Source organism: Staurois parvus, unplaced genomic scaffold, assembly GCF_062004578.1.
Source record: "Staurois parvus isolate SC_StPar_1 unplaced genomic scaffold, SC_StPar_1.0 ptg000694l, whole genome shotgun sequence".
In the NCBI taxonomy this organism is placed as follows: domain Eukaryota; kingdom Metazoa; phylum Chordata; class Amphibia; order Anura; family Ranidae; genus Staurois; species Staurois parvus.
The window spans coordinates 3,177,766-3,205,005 of NW_028318490.1; the positions used below are offsets into that span (position 1 = coordinate 3,177,766).

The 27,240-nt window shown below is 41.4% G+C and overlaps 2 protein-coding genes across 2 annotated transcripts; both read left to right on the forward strand.

The window, feature by feature from the left end:
- On the forward strand, positions 1–27,235 carry FKBP2 (FKBP prolyl isomerase 2). The gene is made up of 6 exons (XM_089652821.1): positions 1–154; positions 3,119–3,339; positions 10,513–10,625; positions 25,742–25,788; positions 25,872–25,907; positions 27,075–27,235. Exons 2-6 carry the CDS (start codon positions 3,172–3,174, stop codon positions 27,134–27,136), a joined length of 426 nt encoding a protein of 141 aa, XP_089508947.1. The 5' UTR covers positions 1–154; positions 3,119–3,171; the 3' UTR covers positions 27,137–27,235.
- Positions 192–2,613, forward strand: LOC149446190 (uncharacterized). The gene has a single exon (XM_089652820.1). It carries the CDS (start codon positions 192–194, stop codon positions 2,157–2,159), a length of 1,968 nt encoding a protein of 655 aa, XP_089508946.1. The 3' UTR covers positions 2,160–2,613.
- Positions 27,236–27,240: the final 5 nt, after the last annotated feature.

Below are 27,240 nucleotides of genomic sequence, written 5' to 3' on the forward strand. Positions count from 1 at the left end.
ATCACTTGACAATATCAAAGCTATCAGCCTATGAGCAGCCGCCGGTGAGAGCCATCTTGGCCCTGATTGGAGCGGCGGGGCGGTGACGTACACGGATGCGGAAGAGGGGTTGAGTCGGTGTGAAGCTGCGGCGTGCAGACAGATCAGGGGAGAGGTGAGGGCAGGAGAGGAGTCCCGGCAACGGGGGGTGGATGAGGAGACCGGGGGACGAGCGGGGTGCCGGGGCACGGGGGAGGGAGAGGAGAAGATACCGGGGAGGAGCCAGGGTGACATGGGACGTTATCAGGGGCCCTCAGGATCTGCTGCTGGGGCGGAGGGGCCCCCAGGAGGGTGACGGGGCCACTCAGGGCGGGAATGGGGGGGCTGAGGAAGAGGACGAGGTCAGGGACCTGCAGGAGGTGATGATGAGTGATGAGCGCAGTCCGAGGTCCTCAGCACGGGGCTCTATGGAGACAATCAGCACCTGCATAGGCCGTAGCGGGTCCCAGCAGGAGGAGAGGACTCCTCAGGGGCTGAGCAGGAGCTGCACCAGTGAGGGGAGGTATTGGGGAAAGGGCAGTGATCAGGGGAGCTCCCTGGATGGGGAAGGGGGGTGTAGGGATCAGGACCCCCAGGACATGACCAGGGACTGTAGGCTGGGGGACATTAGCCATGGAAGTCAGCCTGATGGGGAGAGAGCTCCTGAGAGGGAAGACATGGACCCCCCTAAGGCTCTGCAGTGTAGGAGCCATGCCATAAAGGTGAAGGAGCACCAGGCATTGGTCCATGGCACAGATCATAGAGACCAGGAGGAAGCAGACAGGAGCCCCCTGGATATGCAGGTATTGCAGAAAAGGCAAAGGAAGAACAAGGGAGGTAAAGAAAAGAAGAGAAGCCGAGCTAATGGGACGTGCAGGGAGCAGAGCCAGCCAGATTTTGACCAGAGAATGGAGGAAAGTAGCTTCCAGGAGCTGTATAGGGGGCTGAGTGTGGAGGAGGAGGAGGATAGCCAGACAGATGGTGGAGGAGAAGGAACCATCGAAGGAAGTCCTCCATGTCTTCTGGGCAGTTGTAGGACAGCAACATTCATGAGGCTTCCAGAGAAAGATCTTAGACCAGGTGATACAGTGACTGAAGTTAGTTGGAGCAAAGCAATACCGCAAGGCTGTGAAGGACAGGGGTCCAGGGAGGCACTCTTCTCTCCAAAGGACAAGAATGTTCTTCTGGAGGTAATGAAGAGCCATAGAGATGATGTTCTGGAGAGCAAAGCAGATTATAGGGGATCTTCTGAATTCTATAGTTGCTACCGTTCAGAATTCAGGAGTCCTGGGAATGGTTCCAGCGGGTCTGGAGAAGGAGCAGAAATGGAACAGAGCAATTATCATCGTCCTTGCAGAGAGGTTTCCTATGATCTAGGAAAGTATGAAAGGGTCTGGAACTGTGAGATGGAGGACAAGAACTTCAACCCTTTAAGCAACCAGCATATCGAGCCGGAGACATTGATTGGCTCCTCGCCTTCTCTCGATAAGCCATTAAATGTTGAGGATAGCAGGAACCTAGAGGACGTTGGCACGTGGTGTTGGTGCTTACATCTGTATTTAGGGGACAAAAAAGCCACCACTCATGGCGAAAATGATATCGTGAATGATGGGGACAGGTCCAAAGAGTCTGGTTATTCTGTAAGCAGCACTCTTCGTGTGGGGGAAAGACCAGATGAACATAATAGAAGTGATGGAGAGATCCCTGAACCTCTCACTAAGAAAGGGGGGAGAGTGGCGGACACCCCTGAACTGCAAGAATGGGTGAACTGGTGGCAGGGTTGGGCTGGATCTTGTCGTGCTGTATCTGGCCACCGAAGGGGGACAAAAAGTCAGATTTTAGGATGTCGAGGGGAGGCAAGAGCAGAACGACAGAAACAACAGGATGTGTGGGTTTTAAGGGAATGGACAGGAAGGGAATCTGGGAGAAGGGGAGGAGGGCAGAGAGTTTCAGGAGGTGATGTGTGGGTTCTGAGGAACCAGGAGGCTGGAAAACAGGGTTCTGCATGGCAACTAGATGAGGAGGATGTATGGGTTCCCAGAGAGCCAAGAAAACAAAGAGGGGCATATTTTGTGACAGACAATGCAAAGTGGGGTCCCCACAGTGCAAAACCAGGGGTCTCGGATAAAGGGGAGTCGTGAGAAAGGGTGGTGATATACCTCAGCAGTTGGGGGAGGCACTAAACTGTTATGTGTGCGTGTTGTGTGTGTCTGTGTTTCAGTGGGCTGGGGTGGGGGAGGGTGTCAGGGGAAATTACTTGTTAATCTGTCACCTTGTGGGGGGAATAAGACACTTTGGGGTGCACTTTGACTCACTGCAATAAACTGATTACTGGTGCTGCTTTCCTATTTCTATTTAAGGTGCTAAATCCAGGTGCTATAAGGAGGTGCTGTATACTGCATGCTGATGTTTTTTATCATGTGTTTGGGGTTATGAAAATATTTTCCCTTTTTAAAAGGGTCCCCAACACAGGAAGGGGCACATCAGGGCTGTGCGGAGTGCTTTAAATGGGGCAGGGAGGGAATTATTTTGATAAACTAAATTGGTGCTGTTGCTTTTTTTGGCAACACATGAAATCTACCTGTTTTACTCTCTGAACAGAGCCAACAATCAAGGTAAGTGTCATCAGCTGTATAAAACTGGCGACAGTAAATTCCCTTGCGTGGTGCATTTTGTCATCTCTATCGTGAAAGAGAAGATCCCACTAACACATTTGTTCAGCACTATTTTATGTCGCAGTATCTGCACTTCCATGTCGGCAGAGGGCAGCAATGCTAACACTAGCCTGTGATTTGTATGACATTAATTTTTTCCTTATCGGAGGTGATAACCATGAAAAGACATCTCTGCAAATATTTCCTATTATGCAGTTCTTGTTCCCTGCTTCTTACCCAGGGTTTGCTGCATGCCCGTTTTCCACAGTAATCTGTACCCGTAGCATTGTGAATGAGTATATGTGCCCTCTTAATCATTTACATTTGTGTGCTCACATCCTTGTGGTTAAGCATGTCATGTGTCCCCATCATTGTGAAATTCTAGAACTAGCTGTCATTCTTATTAATGTTGTTTTTTTTGTTTTTATTTTCTTCAATCTTTGCAGGGCATAGAACTGTGTGTGACTTTTAACTGCAGGGGGCTCATCTTGCCGCAGTCATGAACACCATGTTACTTACACCTTTGTGGTGCCTACTTCTTATCTCCCTGCTACCCCCAGCTTTTTGTAAAGAAGGCAGCAAGAAGTTACAAATTGGGGTGAAGAAAAGAGTGGAAAATTGTCCCATTAAATCTCGTAAAGGGGACACCCTCAACATGCATTACACAGTAAGTACTTTGATTTGGGGGTTTATTAGGAATTTGTTTAGAAAAATTTAAATATATCAATGTCAGTATTACCTGTACAAGCCAGTATATGCAGAATAGAATTTATGTACACACACTTTTTAATCAGAGTATAGCATCCAGTCAGTTAAACTCCTGGGATAATGATCTGGTTAGTTAAGTAGCAGAGGGGGTTAATCAGTTTCAGCTGCTTTTGGTTTTAATGAAATTAACAGGTGTGCTAGATGGACAACAATGAGGCGAGCCCCAAAACAGGAATGGTTTTACAGGTGGAGGCCACTGACATCATTTTTTTTAATCCTACACCATCTTTTCTGACTGTTTTTCACTTTTGACTAGGGTCAGTATCCCTACTGGTAGCATGAGGTGATACCTGGATCCTACAGAGGTTGCACAGTCTTAAGAGCATGGAGGAGATTCCCAAAAACAGGCACTTGCTCTAGGAGAGCTGGACAGGGTCTTAGAAGGTCCTTAACCCATCAGCAGGACCAGTATCTGCTCCTTTTGTACAAGGAGGAGCAGGTTGAGCACTATCTGAGCCCTAAAAAATGACCTCCAGTAGGCCACTAGTGTGAATGTCTCTGGGTAAATAATCAGAAACAGACTTCATGAGGGTGGCCTGAGGGTCCAACGTCCTGTAGTGGGCCCTGTTCTCACTGCCCGGCACCATAGAGTTCGATTGGCATTTGCAATTGAACACCAGAATTGGTAGGACCGCCACCCTGTGCTTTTCACAGATGAGAGCAGGTTCACCCTGAACACATGTGAAAGGGTCTGGGGAAGCCGTGGAGAATGTTATGCTGCCTCTAACATCATTCAGCGTGACCATTTTGGTGGTGGGTCAGTGATGGTCTGAGGAGGTATATCCATGGAGGGATGCACAGACCTCTACAGGCTAGACAATGGCACCCGGACTGCCATTAGGTGTTGGAATGAAATCCTTAGACCTATTGTCAGACCCTACTCTGGTGCAGTGGGTCCTGGGTTCCTCCTGTTGCACAACAGTGCCCGGCCTCATGTGGTGAGGGTATGTAGGCAGTTCCTGGAGGATGAAGGAATTGATACCATTAAATGGCCCTCTCGCTCACCTGATCTAAATCCAATAGAAGACCTCTGGGATATCATGTTTCAGTCCATCCGACACCACCAGGTTGCACCTCAGACTGTCCAGGAGCATAGTGAAGCCCTGGTCCAGATCTGGGTGGACATCTTCCGTTGTCTGATTAGCAACATGCCCCAACATTGTCAGGCATGCATACAAGCACGTGGGGGCCATACAAACTACTGAGTACCATTTTGAGTTGCTGCAATGAAATTTCTGCAAAATGGACTAACCTGCTGCATAATTTTTTCACTGATTTCCATCAAACGATGGGGCATCCTTATGTTCCGAACACATTACCCCATCCATATTAGTATAGATATCCAGGATGATATTTTTCCCCATTGAGATCTAATGTGTTTTCAAAGTGTTCATTTAATTATTTATGAGGTGTGTGTGTGTGTGTGTGTGTGTGTGTGTGTGTGTGTTTGTCAGTCACACACATCCATGAGAAAATGTTCCCTGGTGAGTAGCAAAACCTGTAGTACATATAGTCTTAGAGCTGCTGATGGACAGGTGTATGTGGAAGTGGCACTCAGCACCTTGAGAGATGAACGCACAAGCTTGTGCCTTGTTGAAATAAAATCTTTGCTTTGCGTTCACCTCTCAAGCCCCATAAGTATCACTCTCTCTTTTGGAATATATAGATACAACTGTCCACCACCAGCTCTAAGACTGCGAACAGAATGATCACATAACTGCTGATCTCTCAGTTTTCAGTGAGCAGTGACTTGACAGTCACCTGCTCTCTGCTCTGCACAGTCCAGCGCTCACTCGAGTGCTGGGCTGTGAAGGGGGCAGGAGTGACTGGCTCAGGCTCTGAACTGTGCACTGAGGGGCTGAGCCAGCTGCTGGACAGGCATCTGAGTGGATCCCTCTAGAACCTAGACCGGCTCTGTGAAGTCAGTCGATAGCGGGCTTCATCTGAATCTGAGTCACAGGAGTGCAGGAATAAGTGCACTTCTATGACACGCATAAGAAGTATGGCCAAAAAAGCTTTTTTTTCAACAATTGGTTTTATTAAAAAAAAATAAAAAATGATAGCAGCAGATAGTGGATGACATAAGCTATCAGCACTAAGCTTTTAATTTAAGAACCTTCAGCGCCTGTAGAGCCTCACAAATAAGCCTGCTGGTATGTCACTTGGGCATCGGGTGTTTACATTATGCTATGGAAGCAAGAGGACAAAGGAAAACGTGGGGGACTCTGTGTGGCCTTGGCCTTGAAGCTTCTGCAAAAACAGGCTTGGGCTGAGGACTTCTGCTGTTGGATACCTGGTTCTGCCAGGTTTTTACTTATGTACCTGTCTGCGTCAAGGTTATGGAATAGTTTTCACAGTTCCCAGCTGCAAGACAGCTTAAGTATATATCCGAACTAGAAGCTTCTACAAATAGAGCAGGGAAAGATACATTAAACAACACTGTGTATTCCCTTTTTTATTTTATTTATTCTGATGAATGGAAAATTCTGGAGAAGGTGTAATGTTCAGAGGGTCATACTGAAGTGTTGACTTGGGACAGATGAGAACAGTGTAGCATCTGTAGCTGATCAACATTGACAATGGAACTATACTGGAAAGGTGTCACTTCCTAGTGTTTAACATGCTGGATACTACTACTGCACACATTACACTGTTCAACAGGTAAAAAGTTTTGGGCATAAAATTAGCTAATCTTACATAATTTTGGGGTGCTGAAAACGAAAATGACCCTAAAAAATGTTGATTGGCTCTAGTTTCCATGATATATTCACCCATCTAATGACGTAAGCCATTCAAAATTATGATGCAACTTCAGCTGCATATTGCGCAATTGATACTGGTGACCAATAGAAAATTGCATGTATACTGAGATGATGCAATATTAGCCTTTAATTGCATCACTTCACTGCATAAAAGCTGCAGTATCTGTAGCTGATTGTAGTTCGACAGCGTCTTTACATTTCGTTTTATGCTTATATAGGCTACTCAGTAATGCCTCGAACTTGTGTGAATAAAGCGGATAATTTCTGCTATATCTGCGGTGAAATAACTTTTATCTCACAAAAAAGGAGGATAACAGGAATGATTAAGAAAGCCTACAACTTGTATTTTGGCTGCAAGATAGGAGACCAGGACAAGAGCTGGGCACCACATATATGCTGCAATTCTTGTGGGACGGCACTGGAGCAATGGTTGAATGGAAAAAAGGCATCTATGCCTTTCGCTGTGCCAATGATTTGGAGAGAGCCAACAGATCATGTTAGTAATTGTTACTTTTGTATGGTGCCTCCAATTGTAAAAGGGCTAAATAAGAAGAAAAAGTTATCTGTGCACTATCCAAATATTCCATCGACAATACGTCCAGTTCCTCATGGAGAGGGGCTACCAATTCCTAAAGCAATCCTTCATGGTTGAGTCAAGTGAGGAAGAACCTGAAGCGTGTAGTCACGTGCAGTTGTAAGAGATAGCCCTTTCCTCGAATACAAGAGAAAAGCCAAGAGAAGCAAAACCGACACAAACTGAAGACAAAACTTGTGAGAATCCTAAGTATTAAAATGATTCAACTTAGCTTATGGCTATAATTTTTCTTGGTAATCCTATGCAATATATTATGCCATTTAGGCTTTGTTATGTAGTCAATATCACTTGCTTTATATTTGTGGAAAGACATCTATCTATATAATTATTGTGCATTATGTAGTCATTACGCCTATAGTAGAAAACTTTCCGTTTACAGAAAAACTAGAGCCAATTGACAAATTTCATTGTTATATTTGAACTCAGAATGTGAAATTCATTAAGAAATGGATCCTTTTGTTTCCAAAACTGGCAAAAAATAAAAATTTGTTGAACAGTGTTATTATCACATTAAATGTGGGGAAGAGAAACATTACAAAAGAATGTTGTGTTAAAAAATTCATGAAAAAGGGATGCTTGTGTTCTGTCTAGCATGACCGCAAAATGTGTAAGGAGAATGGTTGGTTAGTTTGTGCAAAGACAAGAAGGATGGAAACCTAATTACAGGAAGCATCTCTAAGCAAATTTATATAACCAACTACAGACTTCTTAAGACTGCAGTTGTTAAAGCAGGTCTTTACCCATAACCGTTTGGTAACAATGAATGTTCTTTAACAAAAGAACATACATTCCACATTAATTATGCTACCAAAATTTGTGTGATGTAAACTGGCTTCAGCATTGCTCCGATTTTGTCTTGCTGGAGGCCACCATTTTGTTGAAGCCCAGAGCACTCGCTTCCTTATTGGAAACTCTACCTCTCTCCTTGGTCTCTGAAACTGTCATTTACTGATAAAAATATGTACAGTATGAACATATGCTGAACAGTATGCTGAAGTTCACAGGCTGCCCATGAGAGAGAGAGAGAGGAGAAAATATCAGTGAGATAAGACCCTATCCTTGTAAGTTTAACTCCTCTGCAGGGTGGATTTGATTTAAATCAAACTGATTTAAATCACTAGTCAGTAAGGCCTGATTTAAATCCTAGTTTTCTACATAAAGACTAATTCTTGCTGGTATAACTTTAATATGCAAGTAGATGAAGATTTTTAGAATAACTTTTCATATTAGTTTTTTTATCCCCAGTTTAATAGGTTAATCATTCATATTTGGAGAAGGAGAAAAATAATCATTACATTAATAATAACAATTTAAATAGATTTATTCAACTGAAACAATAACATTCCAGCATATGGTATTTGCTTAAACAAACATCCATGTTTGGTAACTAATTTGGCTAAACAAAATATATATATTTTAAGAAACTTAGACTGTCAGCCCCTTCCTCCTCACACTTAGTTTCACTTTCTTGTGCAGATCTATTCCACTCCAAACAATCAGAAAAATATTGTTTCTATTCTATTCACTGAACTTCTTGAAACGTAGCACTGAAGGGGTTGATTCTGTATTCATAGGTTTGTAGAAGTTAGGATAAAGGTCTTTTTCTTAACTCTGTTCATGTTATAACATTTTTGCTGTGAAGAAGAGGCATGTGATCTCCGCTGAGTCAAATTCAGTTTTGAGAACTGCAAAGTAAACCAAGCATCTGTGATAATATCTTGTAGGCAGAGAAACTGCCCAATAATCTCACAAAAACCTCTGGAAGAGCATGACATTGTGAATGGATTAATGGAATTTATCAAAAAAATTAAACATATACAGCCTTATTCTACATAATTAAAAACCTAATCTTTATTTCATGATGGAATAACCTTTGGATGGTAATATATTTTCCTCAAAAAGCATTTTATTTAAAAAAAATCTGATTTAAATCAAAAAAATCTTTTTTTTTAAATCATTGATTTTTATCCACACTGCTCCTCTGTCTCCCTGGAATTTGTCCTATCATCTCTCCTGCTTTTCATTTCTCCTTCCCTAATATGTGTTCCCTCTGCACAGTCTGTGTCATTCCTGTTGCTTTCTTCCCCTTCAGCAAAAGTAAATGATAAAGTGGAACTAAATCCTCCTATCCTTTTCAGCCAAGGAAGCTGCCATGCTTGCATCTGTTTGATCTGCAATTACCATGGTGTTGCACATGTGATAAGTTATGACACTAGCCGTTTGATGGGTTGACCATTTGAGAGCCAAAGCAAATGTGACAGCATTTCCAGCATGCTTTGAATAACTGTTTTTTTTTTTAAGCCATTAAATAAATTAGTTTAGTTCAGTTTTAAAATCGTCAGCTGATTGGCCTCTAGTGGCCCTGATTGTAGGCACAGTGCTGAGAATAGACAGCAACTGAGCATGTGCAGAGTATGGTGAGATTACTGGATTTTAAGCAGTATAGGCACTTTATTTTTAATGTTTTATTCATCTGTTTTATCACGGTCATGTGATGGTTAATTTTGTGGGGGTTTATTTCAAGATGTGCAGAGAGAAATCACAAAAATCCAACTATACATAACATTTAAGTAATCACAGATAGCAGTAACAAAATGAATAACCCGTAAGGTATGATATAAATGCCTTTCATCGAGTCCTGCCTGTTTCCAATGAACAAACCAGACGTGTGCATGTGCTCTTATGAGATATTACCTAATTCAAGTTTTGGCTGTGTTAGACAGGAATAATGGGTAGTATTGGCCAGCTGTAACCCTTAGCATTCTTTTAAGGAAAAGAACATACATTCCTGGAAGCTTGGTCAGCATGTGTGCAAAAACACTAGTAAGGACATTTCTGCAGTGTTTGCTCAGCTGATTACAAAACTGTATAACCCCCTCAATCAGGCTTGAATGCATCCTATGTATTTTTAGTGAGCCATTGACAAGGAAAGATTACAATTTCTCATTCGCTCCACCCCTTGGCTCACAAACCTCATAAAGTAAGCTTCCAACTGTAAAGGTAAAGCACTTAGTTTTCATCTGTCATATAGCTGTAGGACTTCATATCTGACTTAAGTTCAACTTTAACCTTCTTAGATCCTGGGTGGCAGTTGAAAGCCTGTTGGGCAGTTTGAGTTTCCTGAACCAATAGCTTAATTTCCCCAAGAAGGTGCCACATTTGGGATATGTATGTTGAGTGCAATATATAACTAGAGGAGGAGTACTGAATTAAAATTCATGGAAGTTCGATTAGTGAAATTTTTCTCCACCTGAGGTCCGAATCGCATATTTGTGTGATCTTTTACATCACAGCCCAACCCCACCCACCTTCTCAAAATCTGAAATGTACATCACTGTCCTTAGCCCTCCAGCATTTACAGTTTTTCCCTTCACAGCAGTGTCCTCTGCCCCCCCCTCATGTCACGCTCACCCCCCCATCCACAATGTTTTTTGGCCCCCTTGTCACATCTCATTGATTTCCCATTTGATGGAGCCAAAACCACTTAGGATAGGCAGCATAACTCCTGGCATCTTCTTGGGGTGGCATTGGGACCACTGCTGTAGGGGAGGCATTCTTCCAACTGACCACCAATGTAAGGGGCATTTTTCCAACTGGCCTCCAATAAATTGGTTTTAGCAGGAGTTCCTTGAGGCCTGGAAATTTTTGCAAGGATTCTACTGGGGTAAAATAAAAGTTTGAAAAAGTCTGCTGTAATCTGTTTCTCTGTTTTTAGGGGAAGCTGGAAGATGGCACGGAGTTTGATAGCAGCATACCCAGAAATCAACCTTTCACTTTCACTCTAGGCGCTGGACAGGTCATCAAGGGCTGGGACCAAGGTCTGCTAGGGTATGTTGTCTGGCCATGATTTATACTGTTTTGTAATAATTTTGTTGAATTATGTTTATTGTTTAGCAATTAGGGATGCACCGAAATTTCGGTGGCCGAAACGATCCAACCGAAACACCCCTTACGGCCTTCGGCCGAAATGAAAAAAAGCACTGATTCAGGTGCCGAAGAAACCCCGGCCACCCACAGTCGCTGCTGCCGCTGGCCGCCGCTCGGTAGTTCAGCCTTACCTGAGAAACCATCGATCCCGGCGCTGGGCATAGAGATGCGTGAAGGAAAGATGGCTGCCACATATCTCTATGCCCTGGAGGACCGGAGCAATGGCATTTCAAGTACTGGCCTTTTTTTTTTTCGTTTTTTAAAGCACTAGATCAATATGTTTTGTTTTGTTTTTTTTTTTTTGGTTTTTGTTTTGTTTTGTTTTTGTTTTGTTTTGTTTTTTTGATCCAATGCTTTACATTGCAGAGGAGAGAGATGGGGTCTTATTGACCCCATATCTCTCCTTAAAGAGGACCTGTCACTAATTATTTCTATCACAAGGGATGCATGAATTTCTTGTGTTAAGAATAAAAGTGATTTTTTTTTTTTTTTTAAAGGAACAGTGCAAAAAAAAAAAGACAACATTAAATATATATTTTATTAAAGTTTAAATTGACCCCATCTCCCCATGCTCGCACATATTGGTGAACGCATACTTAGGCCATGCCCACATATGTAAATTGTGTTCAAACCACACAGGTGAGGTATTGCCACTAACGGCCAAGTGAGAGCAATAATTCTCACATCAGACCTCCTCTGTAACTTTACACTGCTAACCTGTAGAAATGTTTAAAGCATCACCCATGGAGATATTTAAGTACCGCAGTTTCACGCCATTCCACGAGCATGCACAATATTAAAGCGTGACATGTTGGGCATCTATTTACTCATCATAACATCCTCTTTCATATTTTACAAAAAAATTGGGGTATAGTTTTTTTTTGTTTTAATCAGGGTATTTTTTTCCAAAAAATATATATTCCTTTTTAAAAACTGTACATTTGGTTTCAGTTTTCGGCCAAGTGCATTTTGAATTTTCAGTTTCGGCACCAGAATTTTTATTTCGGTGCACCACTATTAGCAATGATCCAGCATTAACTGTGGTATTTTACAGAATACATTGAACCCTAAATTAACTTTTATTCTAATGCTGCTATCACAGTCATAGACATTTGCTAAGACCAGTTCAGGTGGGAGCAAGTAAAACTGCCAGCATGTTTCTTGGTTTTGTTGCTATCCACTTTAAATTTTGTGTGACAAAGGTCCCCTTTTCTTGCCATGTGATCTACCATAATGCTGAACTCCAAGAAAAATCTAAAGTATAAATGAACCCTCACCTTGTAAAACCTATTTAGTTTAAAATAGAAATGCAAGGCAAAACATTGTATTTCACAGAAAGGAAGAAATACAAAGAGCAGGATACATTTTAACACAATTGCATGGTATAATAAATGTCTACAGTTGTAATAAAAAGTTTCCCTTAAAGAATTGGGAATGTACAGTATATACCATATTTAAAGAAAACATGAGTTGGCATGCGAAACACATTTCTGGGAAATATGGCAAATGTGAACAAATTAAATGACCTCTGTTCAAAAGATTGCGTACCCTTAGTTCCTAATACTGTGTTTTTAGACTCAATGATGGGGTGCAGTCTTTTGTAATGGTGGTCTATGAAGCTCCGAATTCTTACAAGTGGTATAGCTGTCCATTCGTTTTGGCAAAATGCCTCCAGGTCATGGAAGTGTTTGATCGTCTTGCATGAACCGCACATTTGAGCTCTCCCCAGAGTGGCTTGATGATATTAAGGTCATGAGACTGATGGCCACTCCAGAACCTTCAACTTTCTGCTGTAACCACTAGAGGGTCAACTTGGCCTTGTGCCTACGGTCATTAAAATGCTGGAAAGTCCAAGAACGTCCCATGAGCAACTTTCATGCAGGAGATTGCAAATTGTCTGTCAGTTTTTTTTTTTCTGATAACATGCTGCATTCATCAATTTCACAAGATTACCTGTGCCTTTAGAGCTCACACACCCCAAAACATCAGTGGGACACCGCCATGCTTCACATTCGACATGGTGTTCTTATCGCTATAGGCCTTGTTGACCTCTCTCCAAACATAGTGCTTATGGTTGTGACTAAATAAAGTTCTATTTTGGTCTCGTGACCCAAGATTACATTGTGTCAGAAGCTGTGAGGCGTGTTGGGTATATTGTAACAGGGCTTTTTTTTTTCTTTTTGTTTTTCATTGGCGCAGTAAAAGCTTCTGCAACTCAACTATGCAGCTTATTTTTGTTTAAATATGGTCATATTGTGCTCCTTGAAACAAACACACTGTCTTTTTTTTCCAGAGCAGCCTGTATTTCTCCTGAGGTTACCTGTGGGTTTTTCTTTGTATCTCAAACAATTCACCTGGCAGTTGTGGCTGCAATCTTTCTTGGTCTACCAGCCCTTGGATTGTTACCAAGAGATCCATAAATTTTCCACTTTTTAATAAGCAATTGAACAGTACTGACTGGCATATTCAAGGCTTTGGATATCTTTTCATATCCTTTTCCATCTTTATAAAGTTCCATTACCTTGTTACGCAGGTCTTTTGACAGTTTTTGCTCCCCATGGCTCAGTATCTAGCCTTCTCAGTGCATCCACATGAGAGCCAACAAACTCATTCACCACTTATACACAGACACTAATTGCAATTTAAGATGCTAAAGATGTGGGAAATTAACATTTAATTTGACCTGTGTGTGTCACTTTGTATATCTGTACATAGGCCAAACATTCCAGGGTCTGTAAACTTTTGATAAGGGCCATTTAGGTGATTTCTGTTATGTTTTAAAAAGGATCCTAAATTGTATGTGATAATAAAAGGCTTCTTATGATCAGTATCCATAAATAAGACCGTTTTTTGCATGATCAGTCATATTTTCAGTATTGATGCTAACATTTCATGATTTCTGTCAGCGTATACAAGCTTTTTGAGCACATCTGTATCGGGAAAATGGAATGTTCGGGTAACATACACTTCAAGGACTCGAGGAGGAAACAGCGGGTTTTATTGCACTGGTGCAGCCTAAACACTTCTTTTGTGGCAAAGAAGGAACTCACATCTGCTCTTGCTTGATTGCTACACCAGCTTCCTGGAGTCCTTTCTGGTTTAGAGTTGCAAGTAGAAATGTTCCCATTACCTTCCCCTCTTCTATCTTTGTTGACAGAGGAGGAGCCAGCCAAGAAATCAGAAGAAGAGGTGTTAGTGACTTTGACTTTTTTGGAGGATGAGGATGTGGAAAATTCCTCCTTTTTGAGAAATCTATTCCTGAGAAATCCCGGGGTCCAGTATCATCTAAGACCCAAGTAGTATCTTACAGCTGAAGTTTTGGTCAGCTGAGCTAATTTTGTAAGAAGCAGGTTGAACAATTACCTTTTCAAGTGGAACGTTTGTTCGGTCCTGCTTTGGATGATTACTGTGGGCAAGAGTACCCTGTTGCTTAAAAGAAGTCAAATCCTGTGGTACAGTAACATACCACTACTTCTGCTTCTAAAAGCATTCCGTTCGTCAGCTACAAGCCTTTGGCTGTAAACCCATGCCTAAATCCTAGGTCCACAAGAATACATAGATTCCAAAGCCCTCTTGGCAAAGAGAAAAGCCCTCCTCGCAATGAAGTGGCACCCCCACTTACTAAGGTAGGGGGGTAGCTTTGCAGACATATGGCAGAGGAAGATGGGGAAGAATGAGTCCACAATATAGTAGCTTGGGGTAATGAGCACTTTGATTTCATATGTTTCTGTTTTTTTTCCCAAGCTCCTAATCACCTGTTGTCTTAAATGGTGATTGCTCTGGATTTGCAGAATGGGAAGTTGAGGTTTCTACTTGAACCTCTTCATGGTTCGTTCCAGTCTGGATTTCGAGCATCAACAAGTATGTCCAGATAGAAAATTTGTATGAAATCTGCTCAGTCAGTAGTGCCTCCTTCCTGCAGTGGGGCTTTCTGATATCTATGGATTTCAAGGATCGTTATCTACATATGCCAATTATCTAACCCCAGCAACGATCCCTGCATTTTGTGATGTAAGACTGACTGACTTTTTTTTTTTTTTTTGGCCCCTCTACTTCGGTCTGTGCACTGCTCTGAGTATTCACCAAAGTATTAACTACGGTCTTGGGGTTCCAACTTACTTGTAATATTACTTTCAAAGGCCACTTGCTAATAAAGGAGCAGTCCGTTCCACTCCTGTAGTTTAATGTGAATCAAATAGTGCAGACCCTGGAGAAGTTTGGATGGGTCCTGAACTTTCAAGTCTTCCTTAGTCCCAACCCAGAGGTTGGGACACTTTGGTCTTGATTCTGGACATCAGTGCACACAGTGCAATCAAGAGTGACCATAGCTGAGGACAAATGCCTTATTCTGCAACCTGCTTCAAACTCTTTCTCAGAGTTGTTTCAAGCTCTGAGACACCCCTCTATAAATTTTGCCTATTTTCATTCCAAGCCTCTTCAAATGTCTTATTGCCTTGGTGAAAACTCGGTAATGGGACTCCCCATAGCACCTACTCCCGAAGACTAAACTGTCTCTAGTTTGGTGGATTTCACAAGCTGGAAATAGGAAATTAGTTTTTCCCTCCTGTTCTGAGGGGTCCTAATGACAGATGCCAGCCTTGGGGGTTGGGGTGACATTCTGGACAATCTCTCAGTCCAAGGAACTTGGTTGCCACAGGAGAAATTGTTGCTTGATTCACATCTGGAAATTGAGAGCAATTCAACTTGCCTTCCTATGTTGGTAAATGCAGCTGGAGGACCTCCATGTGAGGGTTCAATCGGACAACCTCATGGCAGTAGCATACATAAATTCTCCAGGAGCGCCAGGAGTTGTAGTTTAAATCAAGAGAGCAGCCAAAAGTGACCATGCTGCTCCTCCATACAGTATGGTGAGTGACTATTGCCGCTCTAGCACAGGAAGCGCAATACTGGTGAGAAAAATGGAATAAAAGAAAATTAATGAAAATGAATGATGAGCTGCAGTATTATATTTTTAGTTTTTATACTCTTTAGGTAATTCAGCTCTTTGGACATGTGTGGTGGTACATCCAAAGAGCGAACCGGTTAAAACAAGCTCATGACTGCATTAGCAGCTGTGAGCATGCTTTAATTTTTATCTGTGGGCTCTGGGTGTTTATGAAAACCTGATCTGGATGGCTGTGGTCCAGCGAGTGCTGCCTCTCATTGCTCCTCCCAGGACCCCGGGACCACAACCACTAACATCAGGTGAGCGGGAACAAATCAGGGATATTAGTTTCCTGATCTCTCCTGCAGTACTGTGAACCAGAAGTATTCTACCTTTTGGGAGTCAAGCTTGTAACTGTCAGCCTTGCAGTGCCTCATGGGACTTGCAGTTCCGCAACAGCTGGAGGGCCACAGGTTGAGCACCCATGACATAAGGGGCTTGTTATAGCAATTAAGTTAATGATTTCTCTGCATTAGGGTAAAAAAAACCTTCTGACATATTTGGTATCTATTTATTCTATACTACCCCACCTTTTAATATGTAGAAACACAAATTGGGGATTAAATTATGTTTTTGTGTGTAATAAAATTTGACATTCGTGTATTTGTGTTTAAAAATATAGATTTGATGAACAGTTGCACAAATATTGTGCAACATAAAAAATTACAACTACCATCTTTTTACTCTACAAGGCCTCTGTTTTAGAAAATATATTATGTTCTGTGGATTTAAGTAATTTTATAACCAAAAATGCAGATTTTAATGTGTGTGAAAAATGAAAAAAATTGCTCTAGCGAAGAATTGGTTAAGGAGTTTAGAAAAAAAAAATATTTTAGATACTTTCACATAAATGGCCAGACGGAGCAGTGCCAGGGAACATCCTCCCGCATTCCCTGCCTGTGCGTGTTCCCTGGGAGCGCGCGGCACCGCGATCCGGTGCCCACTGTGTCCGGAGGACTTTGATCGCTGTACAGGACTTTTGTGTGAGGTCCCGATCATGTGATCACTGATTGGCCAATCAGTGATCACATGAATAGTAAGCAAGATGTCACTTCCTGACATCATTGCTTACTACTAGTAAAATCTGATCAGAGGTCACATGGTACAAGGCTATTCACAACAGCCTTGTGCCATGTGACAAGTTGTGACCAATCACAGCTCACAGTATTTCTCACTGGCTGCATGAATGCAGCCAGAGAGAAGGAGAAATGATTACTGAAGCAGTCAGTGTAAAAAAAAAAAAAAAAAAAAAAAAAAAAAAAATTCTTCATCACCCCCCACAAGTAGCACAGTGTCACTATGGTGACACTGTACTGCAAGGGTGACAGTATGTAAAAAAAATAAAAAAAAAAAACACTAAGATAAAATAAAGTAAAAACATATTTTGAAAAATGTATAATTTTTGGTTATAAACTACTTTTTGTGTGTGTGTATATGTGTGTGTAATATATATATGTGTGTGGAGAGAGAGAATTGTTTTTTTTTTTTTGTTTTTTTTTTGTTTTTTTTTTACTAAAAAGATAGCTGAATACATTGTGGCCAAGATTTATGAAGAAAGATTATTTATTTGCTAAATATTATAAGAAAAACGTTTGGACTTTTTCATTTTATATAGTAAAAAAAATTTAAATCCCAGTGGTGAATAAATACCACCAACATAAAGTTTTATCTTTCTCAAAATAATGCTAAAAAATTCATATGGGTACAGTGTTGCATGACCGTGCAATTGTCATTCAAAGTGTGATAGCACTGAAAGCTGAAAACTGGCCTGGACAGGAAGGGGTGAAAGTGTCCAGGCTTGAAGTGGTTCATTTTACCCTTTTAACTAATCACCTATGGTAAGGGTTTTTTTTTTTTTTTTTTTTGATTGATGATGGGATTGATTTTCTTTTCCCTTCCTAGAAGGATGGACCAGACTCGGTAAAGTGCAGGAAATGAATGTGTACAGAAGACCTTATAAAAAGACTCTGCTTTGCATACAAATATAGCTTAAAATTGTAAAAAAGACTGATAATGGATTAGCTCACAGATGATAAAACTGACATTTACGTCTCTGACTCAAGAATTTCTAAAAGACTATATATTGTTTATTTAAAAATGTATAGGCTGTCCTTTTTTTTTTTTTTTTTTTTTTTTTTTAAGCTTCGCCTTTTTAGTAAATATTTTATTTGACAAAATCTGTATAGATAGCATCGAATATGTGTTTTCTCAGTAAAATACTATCCTGTTTGTGCTGCTTTTAGATTAGCTTTGACTGAAACCTGTAGAAAGTAACAATCGTGACAGGAATACTAAACAGATGCCAGCACAACCTAAAGATATGGAGCTGTGTTTATATCTCCCACAGAGTTCACCTGGCTGATGTGCCGCATTCCTGCCCAGATAGCCCACATAGTTCTGCCGCTAGTCCTATGATAAGTGAACGCAGCATAAACCCTCTGTAATAACATACCAAACTCGTATAGGCAGCACAGCTTGCATACATATTGTCTGTATCACTGTGTTAAAGTCCATAAATGCATAACTCTAGAAGAGGACCTGTCACTTTGCTCATGAAGAGTCTCTTGCACTGTAGAAGCTTAAAAAGATAAATATTTTAGGGCTTGTCATAAAAATCAGGAACAAATGTTAAAGTGGTTGTAAATGCTGATGGTTTGTTTTTTTTTTTTTTTTTTTTTTACCTTTTTATGCATTCTATGAGGAGAGAGATGGGGCGGGGCCAAAGTCACGGCTCTGTGTGCGAATGGACACACAGATTAGCAGCTCAGGAGCGAGCCTGCCTTGGTGCCCCCATAGCAGGCTGCTTGCTCTGGGGGGGGGGGCACTCGGCAGGAGGGAAGGGCCTGGAGCGCCGGTAGGGGACCTAGGAAAAGGAGGATCAGGGCTGCTGTCTGCAAAACCTATTTGTGTGCAAAACATGTTTGATATTTAAAAAATAACACTTTAATATCACTTTACAGTATTATGTATACCTGCTATGGGAAACTCTTAGGGGTCATTAGCCTTTCTCAACCAGGGTGCCTTGGCAAAATGTCTAAAAATTGCCCAAAACTTGTATACAAGCCAGTGGGTGGAAGAAGCCTGCCTTTTAGTCACACACAGCCTCAGGTTTTCATTGTGCACCATTACGACCTTCTAGCCACCAGCATCCTGACAACCAAGGACATAATCAGTTGATAAGGATGACAGCTGCCTGTACAGCATCCTAGTTTGACCCTTCCCTGCGCCTCTCCATCAGTTCTGGGGTCACATTAGCTCAGTGATGGAGAAAAACTGAGGTAGAAGAGAAACATTGGAATACTAGTCAGTACCAGTGTGCAAAAGTGTATTTGCTTTGGAAGAATAAATCACTTGTAATGTTGGTTATCCTACATGTGTGGGTGTTGCTGCATTATATAAAACTATTAAAATAGTTATTCACATTTTAGAATGGGGTGCCCTTTTACAATTATGGGCAGTCTTGAGGCACCCATTTTAGGAGGAGAAATGGGAGCTAGAGAGCAGAAGGATCGGAGAGGACGGTTTTGGTGATATTTGGAGATAAGATTGATGATGTAATTTGGGGCAGAGTTCTAAATGGCTTTATATGTTGTTAATGTTTTACATTTTATTCATTGGCCAATGGGAAGCCAGTGGAGGGATAGCAGATATGGAAAGGTTGTTAAGGTGGATGAGTCTGGCAGCAGCATTCATGATGGACTGAAGAGGGGATAGCCTGCAATTAGGTAGGCCAATGAGGAGGGAGTTAGAATAGTTAAGACGAGAGAACGCCTTGAATAAGTTGCTTAGTGCTTTCAGAGGTTAAGAACTGGTGTATCTTGGAGATGTTGCGGAGGTGAAGTCTACAAGATTTGGACAGCAATTGGATTTGGGGCTAAAAGGACAGATGGGAGTCTAGGACTACAGCTAGTACCCTGGCATGAGGGGAGGGACTGATGGTTGAGTTATTGATCTTGATGGAGAAGTCAGGGGAGGGGGTACGGGCTGGAGGGAATAATATGAGCTTTGTTTTCGAAATATTTAGTTTGAGGAAGTGGAGTGACATCCATGTTGATATGTCACTTAGTAGGTTAGTAATGTGAGAGGAAACTGAAGGCACGAGGTAAGGAGTGGAAAGATAGATTTGTGTGTCCTCAGCATAGAGATGGTACTTAAGGCCATGAAAGTTTAGCAAGTGACCAAGGGAGGAGGTGTAGATGGAGAAGAGAAGGGGTCCAAGGACAGAACCTTGAGGGAACCCTACAGAAAGAGGAAGTGGAGAGGAGGAGACAGAGTTCTAGGTAATGCTGAAGGAGCGCTGTGATAGGTAGGAGGAGAACGAGGAGAGATCAGTCTAGGAGGCCAGAAGAGTGGAATTTGAGCAGGAGGGGATGGTCAACAGTATCAAAAGCCGCAGAGAGGTCAAGTAGTAAGAGTACGGAGTAGTGGCCATTGGTTTTAGCAGTTAGTAGATTATTAGTGAGTTTTAGTAAAGCAGTTTCAGTGGAGTGTAGTGAGCGAAAGCCAGACTGTAAAGGGTCAAGAAGGTTGTTGTCAGTGAGGTAGGAGATCAAGCGATTGTAGACTAACCGTTTTAAGAGTTTCGAGGTAAACGGGAGCAGGGAGATGGGTCTTCAGTTGTTCAGATTGGTAGGGTCCAGCAAGGGCTTTTTAAGTATGGGAGTGATGAGTGCGTGCTTTAGAGAGGATGAGAAGGTGCCAGTAGAGAGGAAGAGATTGTAGATGTTTGTGAGGGAGCATAGGATGGAAGAAGAGGGTGACCGTAGTAGTTGTGAGGGGGCAGGTAGTGAGATGGGCTTCTGAGAAAACCTTAGTGACCTCTTCAGTAGTAGCAAGGTCAAAAGAGGAAAGTGTTGAGGGAGGTTTAGTATAAGATATGTTAAGTGGGATAGATGTCTGTGTAGTGGAGATGCTCCTACGAATTGCATCAGTCTTGCTTTTGACATGATTGGCAATCTTGTAAGCAGTGAGTGAGTTACTGGGTGGAGAAAGTAGAGTTAAAAGTAGAGAAGAGATGACAAGGACTGGATGACAAGGTATTTAATAAGAGTGACAAAGTAGGCTTGTTTGGCAGCATGGAGGGAGGAATTGTATTATGTGTCAGAGCATTGATCACTGCCTTTTCAGGGTGATCACTTGACATTAACCCATTGACGCCAAGTACAAGCAAATATGCGGCCTCTCGGCGTCTGGGCCTTGACGCCGAGCGGCCGCATATTTGCATGCAATTAGAAAATACATGTGTGGTGAGAGCGTGCGCTCCCAGCACATATGTCCGTGACTCATGTAAAGGTCCCGATCTCCCCTTTCCCCTTTTCCGATTATGTGACGGCGAATCATAGTGGTCACATGACCCTAAAACCCTACCCGGATTCTTAAACCCTTAAAGGGCAGGGAGGCGCCGTTGCGAAGAGGTTAAAGTAATCATTACCTAAGAACAAGCTTTGCTGCCTCTGACAACAATACTAGTAAAGTGCTATATGACTTTTGAATTTAAGTTAATGGGGTTCGTTTACTAAAATCAAATGAGCTTTTCACTTCCTTGCATGTGATTGGGTGTTGTTTGCAGAGTGACTTTTTTCCACATTCACCAAGCTAAGGGGAAAATTCCCTTACAAAGTCAACAGCCTATTTGACTTTAATAAAACATTTTTATTTACACTTTAATAATAAATTCTGTTGCTGTCTAGCTTTTTCATCATCGTTACAGACCTGTGTAAGGTATTGTATACACTATAAGAATATTGGATAAAAAATTTAAATTTAAAAAAAAAATGCATTTGGAGCAGTCATCTCATGATCCGATCATCATTTTCGTGTAAATGCTATAGTATTTGTACGAAAAAAAGTATTTGTACGAAAAGTCCGCACATGCTCGGAAACTAAAGAATACATTACAATACATCACTTCTGAAGTTCTGTATTCTGTTTTACAAGAATTTTTGTAACTTTAGTAATCTATTTGTTTTTCATGTGAGACTAGCATGCAAAGAAACCAACTGTCATTCGTTTGGTATTTTCATCGTGTGTACGAGGCTTAACTATCCAGTTCCCGCCCGGCCAATAGCACAAAGGCGGCCGGGCGAGCAGCTCATCCTTCTGGGTGGATACCATATAGCGTCCTTTCAGTCATGCGGCACGATCTGTCACCAGCTGTGTACCTCGGACACGGCTGATGACAGATCTGTGTATCGACCCAGTTTCCAGTACCATGTAACCTGCTGTGACTAATCACAGCAGGTCACATGACACTTGTATACAATGGATGGCTTCCTTTCATGCCATCCATTGTATACTAGTGTCTAGCTTTGAATGGTCACAGCGATCACATGCACAAGCTGGGCCAATCACTGCCCAGCTGTGTCATGTGATTAGCTGTGGCCAAATCACAGCTAAGCACAAAAAAAAAAACCCTAAATGAATCGATGTCATTCTGGTAAATGCTTGCTTATAGCAAAGTAATTCTTTGCTATAAGCAAATTATGTTAAAAAAAAAAAATACTGATCACTTCCCCAAAGTAGTACAATGTTACTGTGGTAACTTTATACTGCTTTGGTCATAGTGAAATATGAAAAAACTTAGAGAAGAAAATGTAATAAATTAATACTAGTAAAGTTAAAAAAAAAATTTCGTACTGTCACCAGGCAGTGTCCCTGATCACTGCCATGACAGTTATATAATGACGCTGTACTGCACTGGTGACAGTATGTTAAAAAAAAAAAAAAAACAGTGAAATTTTTTTTTTCATTTTCCGAAAAATTGACATAATTACTACAAAAAACTCGCCATGCCTCTTATGAAATACGTCGGACTGTCTACTTTGAAAAAAGGGGTCATTTGGGGATATCTGTACTGTTCGGACCTCAAGAAATTAGATTGGCTGTCAGTACTTCAGGATTGATCAATATTCAGATCTATACCATAGTTTGTGAACTCTATAACTTTCCTACAAACTAAATAATACATCCCAATTTGGGTTATTTTCACCAAAGACATGTAGTAGAATACATCTTGGCCTAAATTTATGAAGAACAATTATTTATTTGCAAACTTTTATAACAGAAACAAAGAAAATTTTTTTTTTTTTTTTTTCTTCAAAATTTTCAGTCTTTTTTTGTTAATTTAGCAAAAAATAAAAACCCCAGTGTTGCTTAAATACCACCAAAAGAAAGCTCTAGTTGTGTGATAACATTTTAGTTTGGGTATAGTGTTGTATGACCGTGCAATTGTCATTCAAAGTGTGAGAGTGCTGAAACCTGAAAATTGGCCTGGGCAGGAAGGGGGTAAAAGTGCCCGGTATGGAAGAGGCTATATATACATGGGAATTCTATCGCTTGTTTCTGAGTGAGACATGAATGAAGTACCATATATTCTATGTAATACAGTGCCATAAAGATTAGAGATGGGATAAATAGAACTCGTGTAATATAATTTTAAAAATTTTGCTGCAAAAACTGATTTTTTTTTTTTTTTTTTGTAGAGCTTGTTTAGTATAAATATCAGTATATACAGCAGATCACCCTAAAGGCATATAACTACCTTTTTAACTGGAAATCTACCAGCTGATTTGGGTTACATTCGATATGCATGCTTTCTTATTTTTTACCAGCAGGGCGTGCTGTCTTCCCACTGCACCATTAAGCTCTTTGTGTGGCGCTTTGTTACTATTAAATAGCTGTGTCAGAAATGTGTACCATCTGATACCTGGGGGAAGTGTGTGAGGGGGGGGAGAAGGGTCAGGTCATCATCTGCTTCTATTCCAAACAACTTGGGTTTTTTTTATACAAACTTTTACCAGTCTGGAAGCAAGACCTTTTATTAATAACCTGAGGTAGAGATTTCCCTATTTGCGCACCCTTGTATAGATGCCTCCCCATATCTAATGTAAATTAAGTGAAAACCATGTCTCATTATACATGACTTGTCTGGGCTTTGTCATGTGACACTGGAGATTTTTTCAGTCTCAAAGAGATTTAACGGATTAATATAGCGGCGGATTAATATGTATGATTTATTGTGACAGACAAGGCTTAATTTGCATTCATTTGCCATTCTGAGTGCCTGTGTTCTGTCTCCTCTCTAAAGGGAAGGGCAAATCTCAAATGGCTTTTAATTAGCATCCGTCTAGATTTCATTGATCTGGCTTAGTTTTCCATGCCGTCTGTTGAAAGTGGTCTAATTTGTGGCTGCAAACTCTGTTTTTGTTGACTGTGTGCAGTCTGGTCTAAGTGAGCACAGACTGTTCTGTCACCTGCCTGGTGTGTGGCTGACATAGAGGCCTCTTGTGTGCCTAGCACAGACGGTGTAGGGAATGGCTCAGGATCTGCTTTATTTTTGAGGGGGAGAGAGGGGGGACTAGCAACATCACTGACTATTTCTAAAATGCGGCTTTTAAAGTGTATGGGGAAAAAACCAAAGAAAAAATGTGATTATATTACAGCTTGCTAGTCTTTTAGATGTGATGGCTGCATTAGGTTTTCTTTCAGGCTTCTTCTTTTATATTTCACCTAGTCACCCTGGCAGTAGCATGCTTCCTGTCCTAGGGTGACAACACTCACTCTACTATGTCTATGGAGGAGCAGCATTTGTCATCCTAAGGCAGGAGGGGTGTTGGCACTACAGAACACCTCCCCTCTCCTCATCTCTGTAACGGGGTGGAGTTCAGAGTAAAGCCAGCCATAGGTGATGCGATTTTCTTTCCTGCAACCATGGTTTGAAAACACGCTGCTGTGAGAGAACGCACTGGGCTGTCATTCGTTCTGAATGGCACCCCCCACATGTATAAAAATGCATTTACAGCTGCATGAGCCACAGGGAAATTGCATGGTCAAAAGGACTGCATTTTGAAAAAGGTGCATGCACAAAATGCTGGCATGGCAGCCCAATCAAATGATCTGCCATGCCTGAGCAAACATGGCCCACACACGCAAAGGTGTGAACCAGGCTTAAGGGTCTATGCCAGGGCTTGAAATTTCCGCTCGCCCATGGCGAGTGGAAATTATGGTGGGGGCGAGTGTGTCCTCCAGGGCCATCTTGCTGAGTAGGCTCGGAGCTCAGGCCGGATCTCTCATTGGCACTGGGAGCTGTCAGACTGCTCAATAGCTGAGTGCAGTGAAAGCAAAGGAAGGAGTGTGTGCTGTGCTTTCTGCCTCCCCCTAGAGTGCAGTACCCGGCTCTGTGAGTGAACAACGAAGTACTGCAATTTTTAATGGGGGGTGGTGTGTGTACGTGTTTGTGTGTCCTGTGTGTATGTATGTGTGTGTGTTTGTGTGTATGTGTGTTCGCATGTGTATTTCCTGTGTATGTACATGTATCTGTGTGTATGTGTGCCTGTACGTGGCTGTTTGTGTATACGTGTGTGTGTGTGTGTGTACGTGTGTGTGTACGTGTGTGTGTGTGTGTGTGTGTGTGTGTGTGTGTGTGTGTGTGTGTGTGTGTACAGGTGTCTGTGTTGGTGGCGAGTAACTCTTTCAGGACTTGAAATTTTAAGCCCTGGTCTATGCATACTAGGGGCAGAAAAAAAGCGGCATTAAAAAAAAAAAAAAAAAAACTCATAGTGGCTCGTATTGAACGAGAGTGTTAAAAATTGGTAGAGGGGAAGGTTTTCAAGAATGCCCATAAACTCTTAATGTACACTTGAAAACTCTGGACGCTCCTAAACGCTGTCCAGGTGCGTTTTATGAGCGTTAAGCATTTTTTTTCCCTTGTTTGAAACCCTCTTAAAAACACAGTTCTGAATGTTTGTTTTCTGCCTCTAAAAGCTCCTCTGTAAGCTCCCTAATGTACATAGACACATAGGCTAATATAGATATGCTTCTACAGGCTGCAGAAAAAAAATGCAAAAAGCTTGTATAAGCAGCATTTTTTTATTTATGCCCAGTGTGTCTGGACCATTAAACTGAGGCCTGTAAACTGCATGCATTTATTTTTCTAAACGTATTCTATATCCAATGCATCCTGATCTCCACCCAATAGTTAAGGTAAACTCACTTGATTAGTATATGGAACAAAAGTGTATGTCACTTATATAGTAAACATCATTTAATACTGAGGCTCTGCTTTATTTTGCAGAATGTGCGAGGGGGAGAAAAGGAAGCTGGTTATTCCTCCAGAACTGGGTAAGATTGTGTTTGAGCTGGGAGAGCGGAAAGAAATGGGGGCATCGCGCTGAATAAATCTTAAATGCATTTTTTCCCTTCAGGTTATGGAGATAGAGGAGCACCACCCAAAATACCAGGTGAGTCGAGCAGTATATTTTCAAGTACTTTCCCAGGATTTTCTCACCATAACTTTTTGGGTTTTTTTTTTTTTTTTGATCCTGTTCTATTTTGCCGTTCTTGGATGTTTTAAACTCAGATATTTTGTTACATTTTTGATTATAGCAGTGTAAAACTAGAAGCTATGTTGTGGAAAAGTCTGTCAGAATTGCAGGAAGGTTCTATAAAGGCCACCTGAACAGAACATCTGAATTGCTGCTATGATTGGGGTTTATATATTTTTTTTTTTACAGCAAAATAACCTCTAAGCAACCGACAAATATAATAGGTTTTCTAAGTTGAGGGCAATAGGTAGTGACACGAGCATGGCAGTGAGTAGAAATAAGAAGGCAGAACCTGAAATTGCCTCCTAAGCAACAAGCCTGGGAAACCATAGATCTTGTTATCATTGGTGATTTAATGTCGGTATGGACACAGATGGAAGAAACAAGTATATCACTACCTGGAACTAGCAGACGTTATCAGTAACACTGATGAGAGGGTAAATGAGAGATGAAGATTAGGGATTGAGTCCGCAAAGAGATTTTTGAGTTCCATCAGCGCTGATGACTCACGAGTCAGTGGATATGAAGAACATAATGAAGGTTGAGTATTTTTGAATTCTTCACGGCTACCTTTTGCAAATGGAAGGAGAATGGCACTGAACAGTATAAGATGGCAATAATCCTTTCTAAATACAATACTTTTATTTGAAATTGCAATGGGATGGAGGTTTCTATTAAATGTCATAATTTTAATTACAAATGTTAGGCAAAGCTTGAAACATTTTGAAGCATCCAGTGTTTGTCTTCTTTATAAATGCCACCTATTGTATCAGTCTATTTTATGCCCCTTCTTAAATAGTTCAGCTGAATAATATATTGACTCGCCACAGCATGAATGTTGCATAAGGAAACTATACAGTCTCAGCTTTTGCACAGCTTTGCTAATTAACGTAGAAGTGTATTGACCCATGGCAGCTAGAAATACTTCCGCTCATTACTGTTTATCAGTGAAAGGGGAATCAGGTGGTTGCTGTTGGTTACAATCTTTGCATGTCGATTTTCATCTTCTATAATAAAAAGCGGTTACCACTGTGCTGTTGGCCTAGGTGCTCTTGCTAATTTGCATATTTCTCTTTCTTTCAGGAGGATCCACTCTTGTATTTGAGGTGGAGCTGTTAAGCATTCAAAGACGATCGGAATTGTAATTGGGGTGGCGGGGGGTGTCTCGTTCCTTTGTACGGGGGTCCTGTTTGTGCTGGAAGGCAGCGTCTCACACAGTGCTGAATAAACACAGACACGAAAAATTCTG

Coding starts and splice junctions, on each gene's coding strand:
- LOC149446190 (XM_089652820.1), top strand. CDS start 192: ATGAGGAGACCGGGGGACGAGCGGGGTGCCGGGGCACGGGGGAGGGAG.
- FKBP2 (XM_089652821.1), top strand. CDS start 3,172: ATGAACACCATGTTACTTACACCTTTGTGGTGCCTACTTCTTATCTCC. Junction 3,340..10,512: donor CCCTCAACATGCATTACACA/GTAAGTACTTTG, acceptor CTCTGTTTTTAG/GGGAAGCTGGAAGATGGCAC. Junction 25,908..27,074: donor AGCACCACCCAAAATACCAG/GTGAGTCGAGCA, acceptor TCTTTCTTTCAG/GAGGATCCACTCTTGTATTT.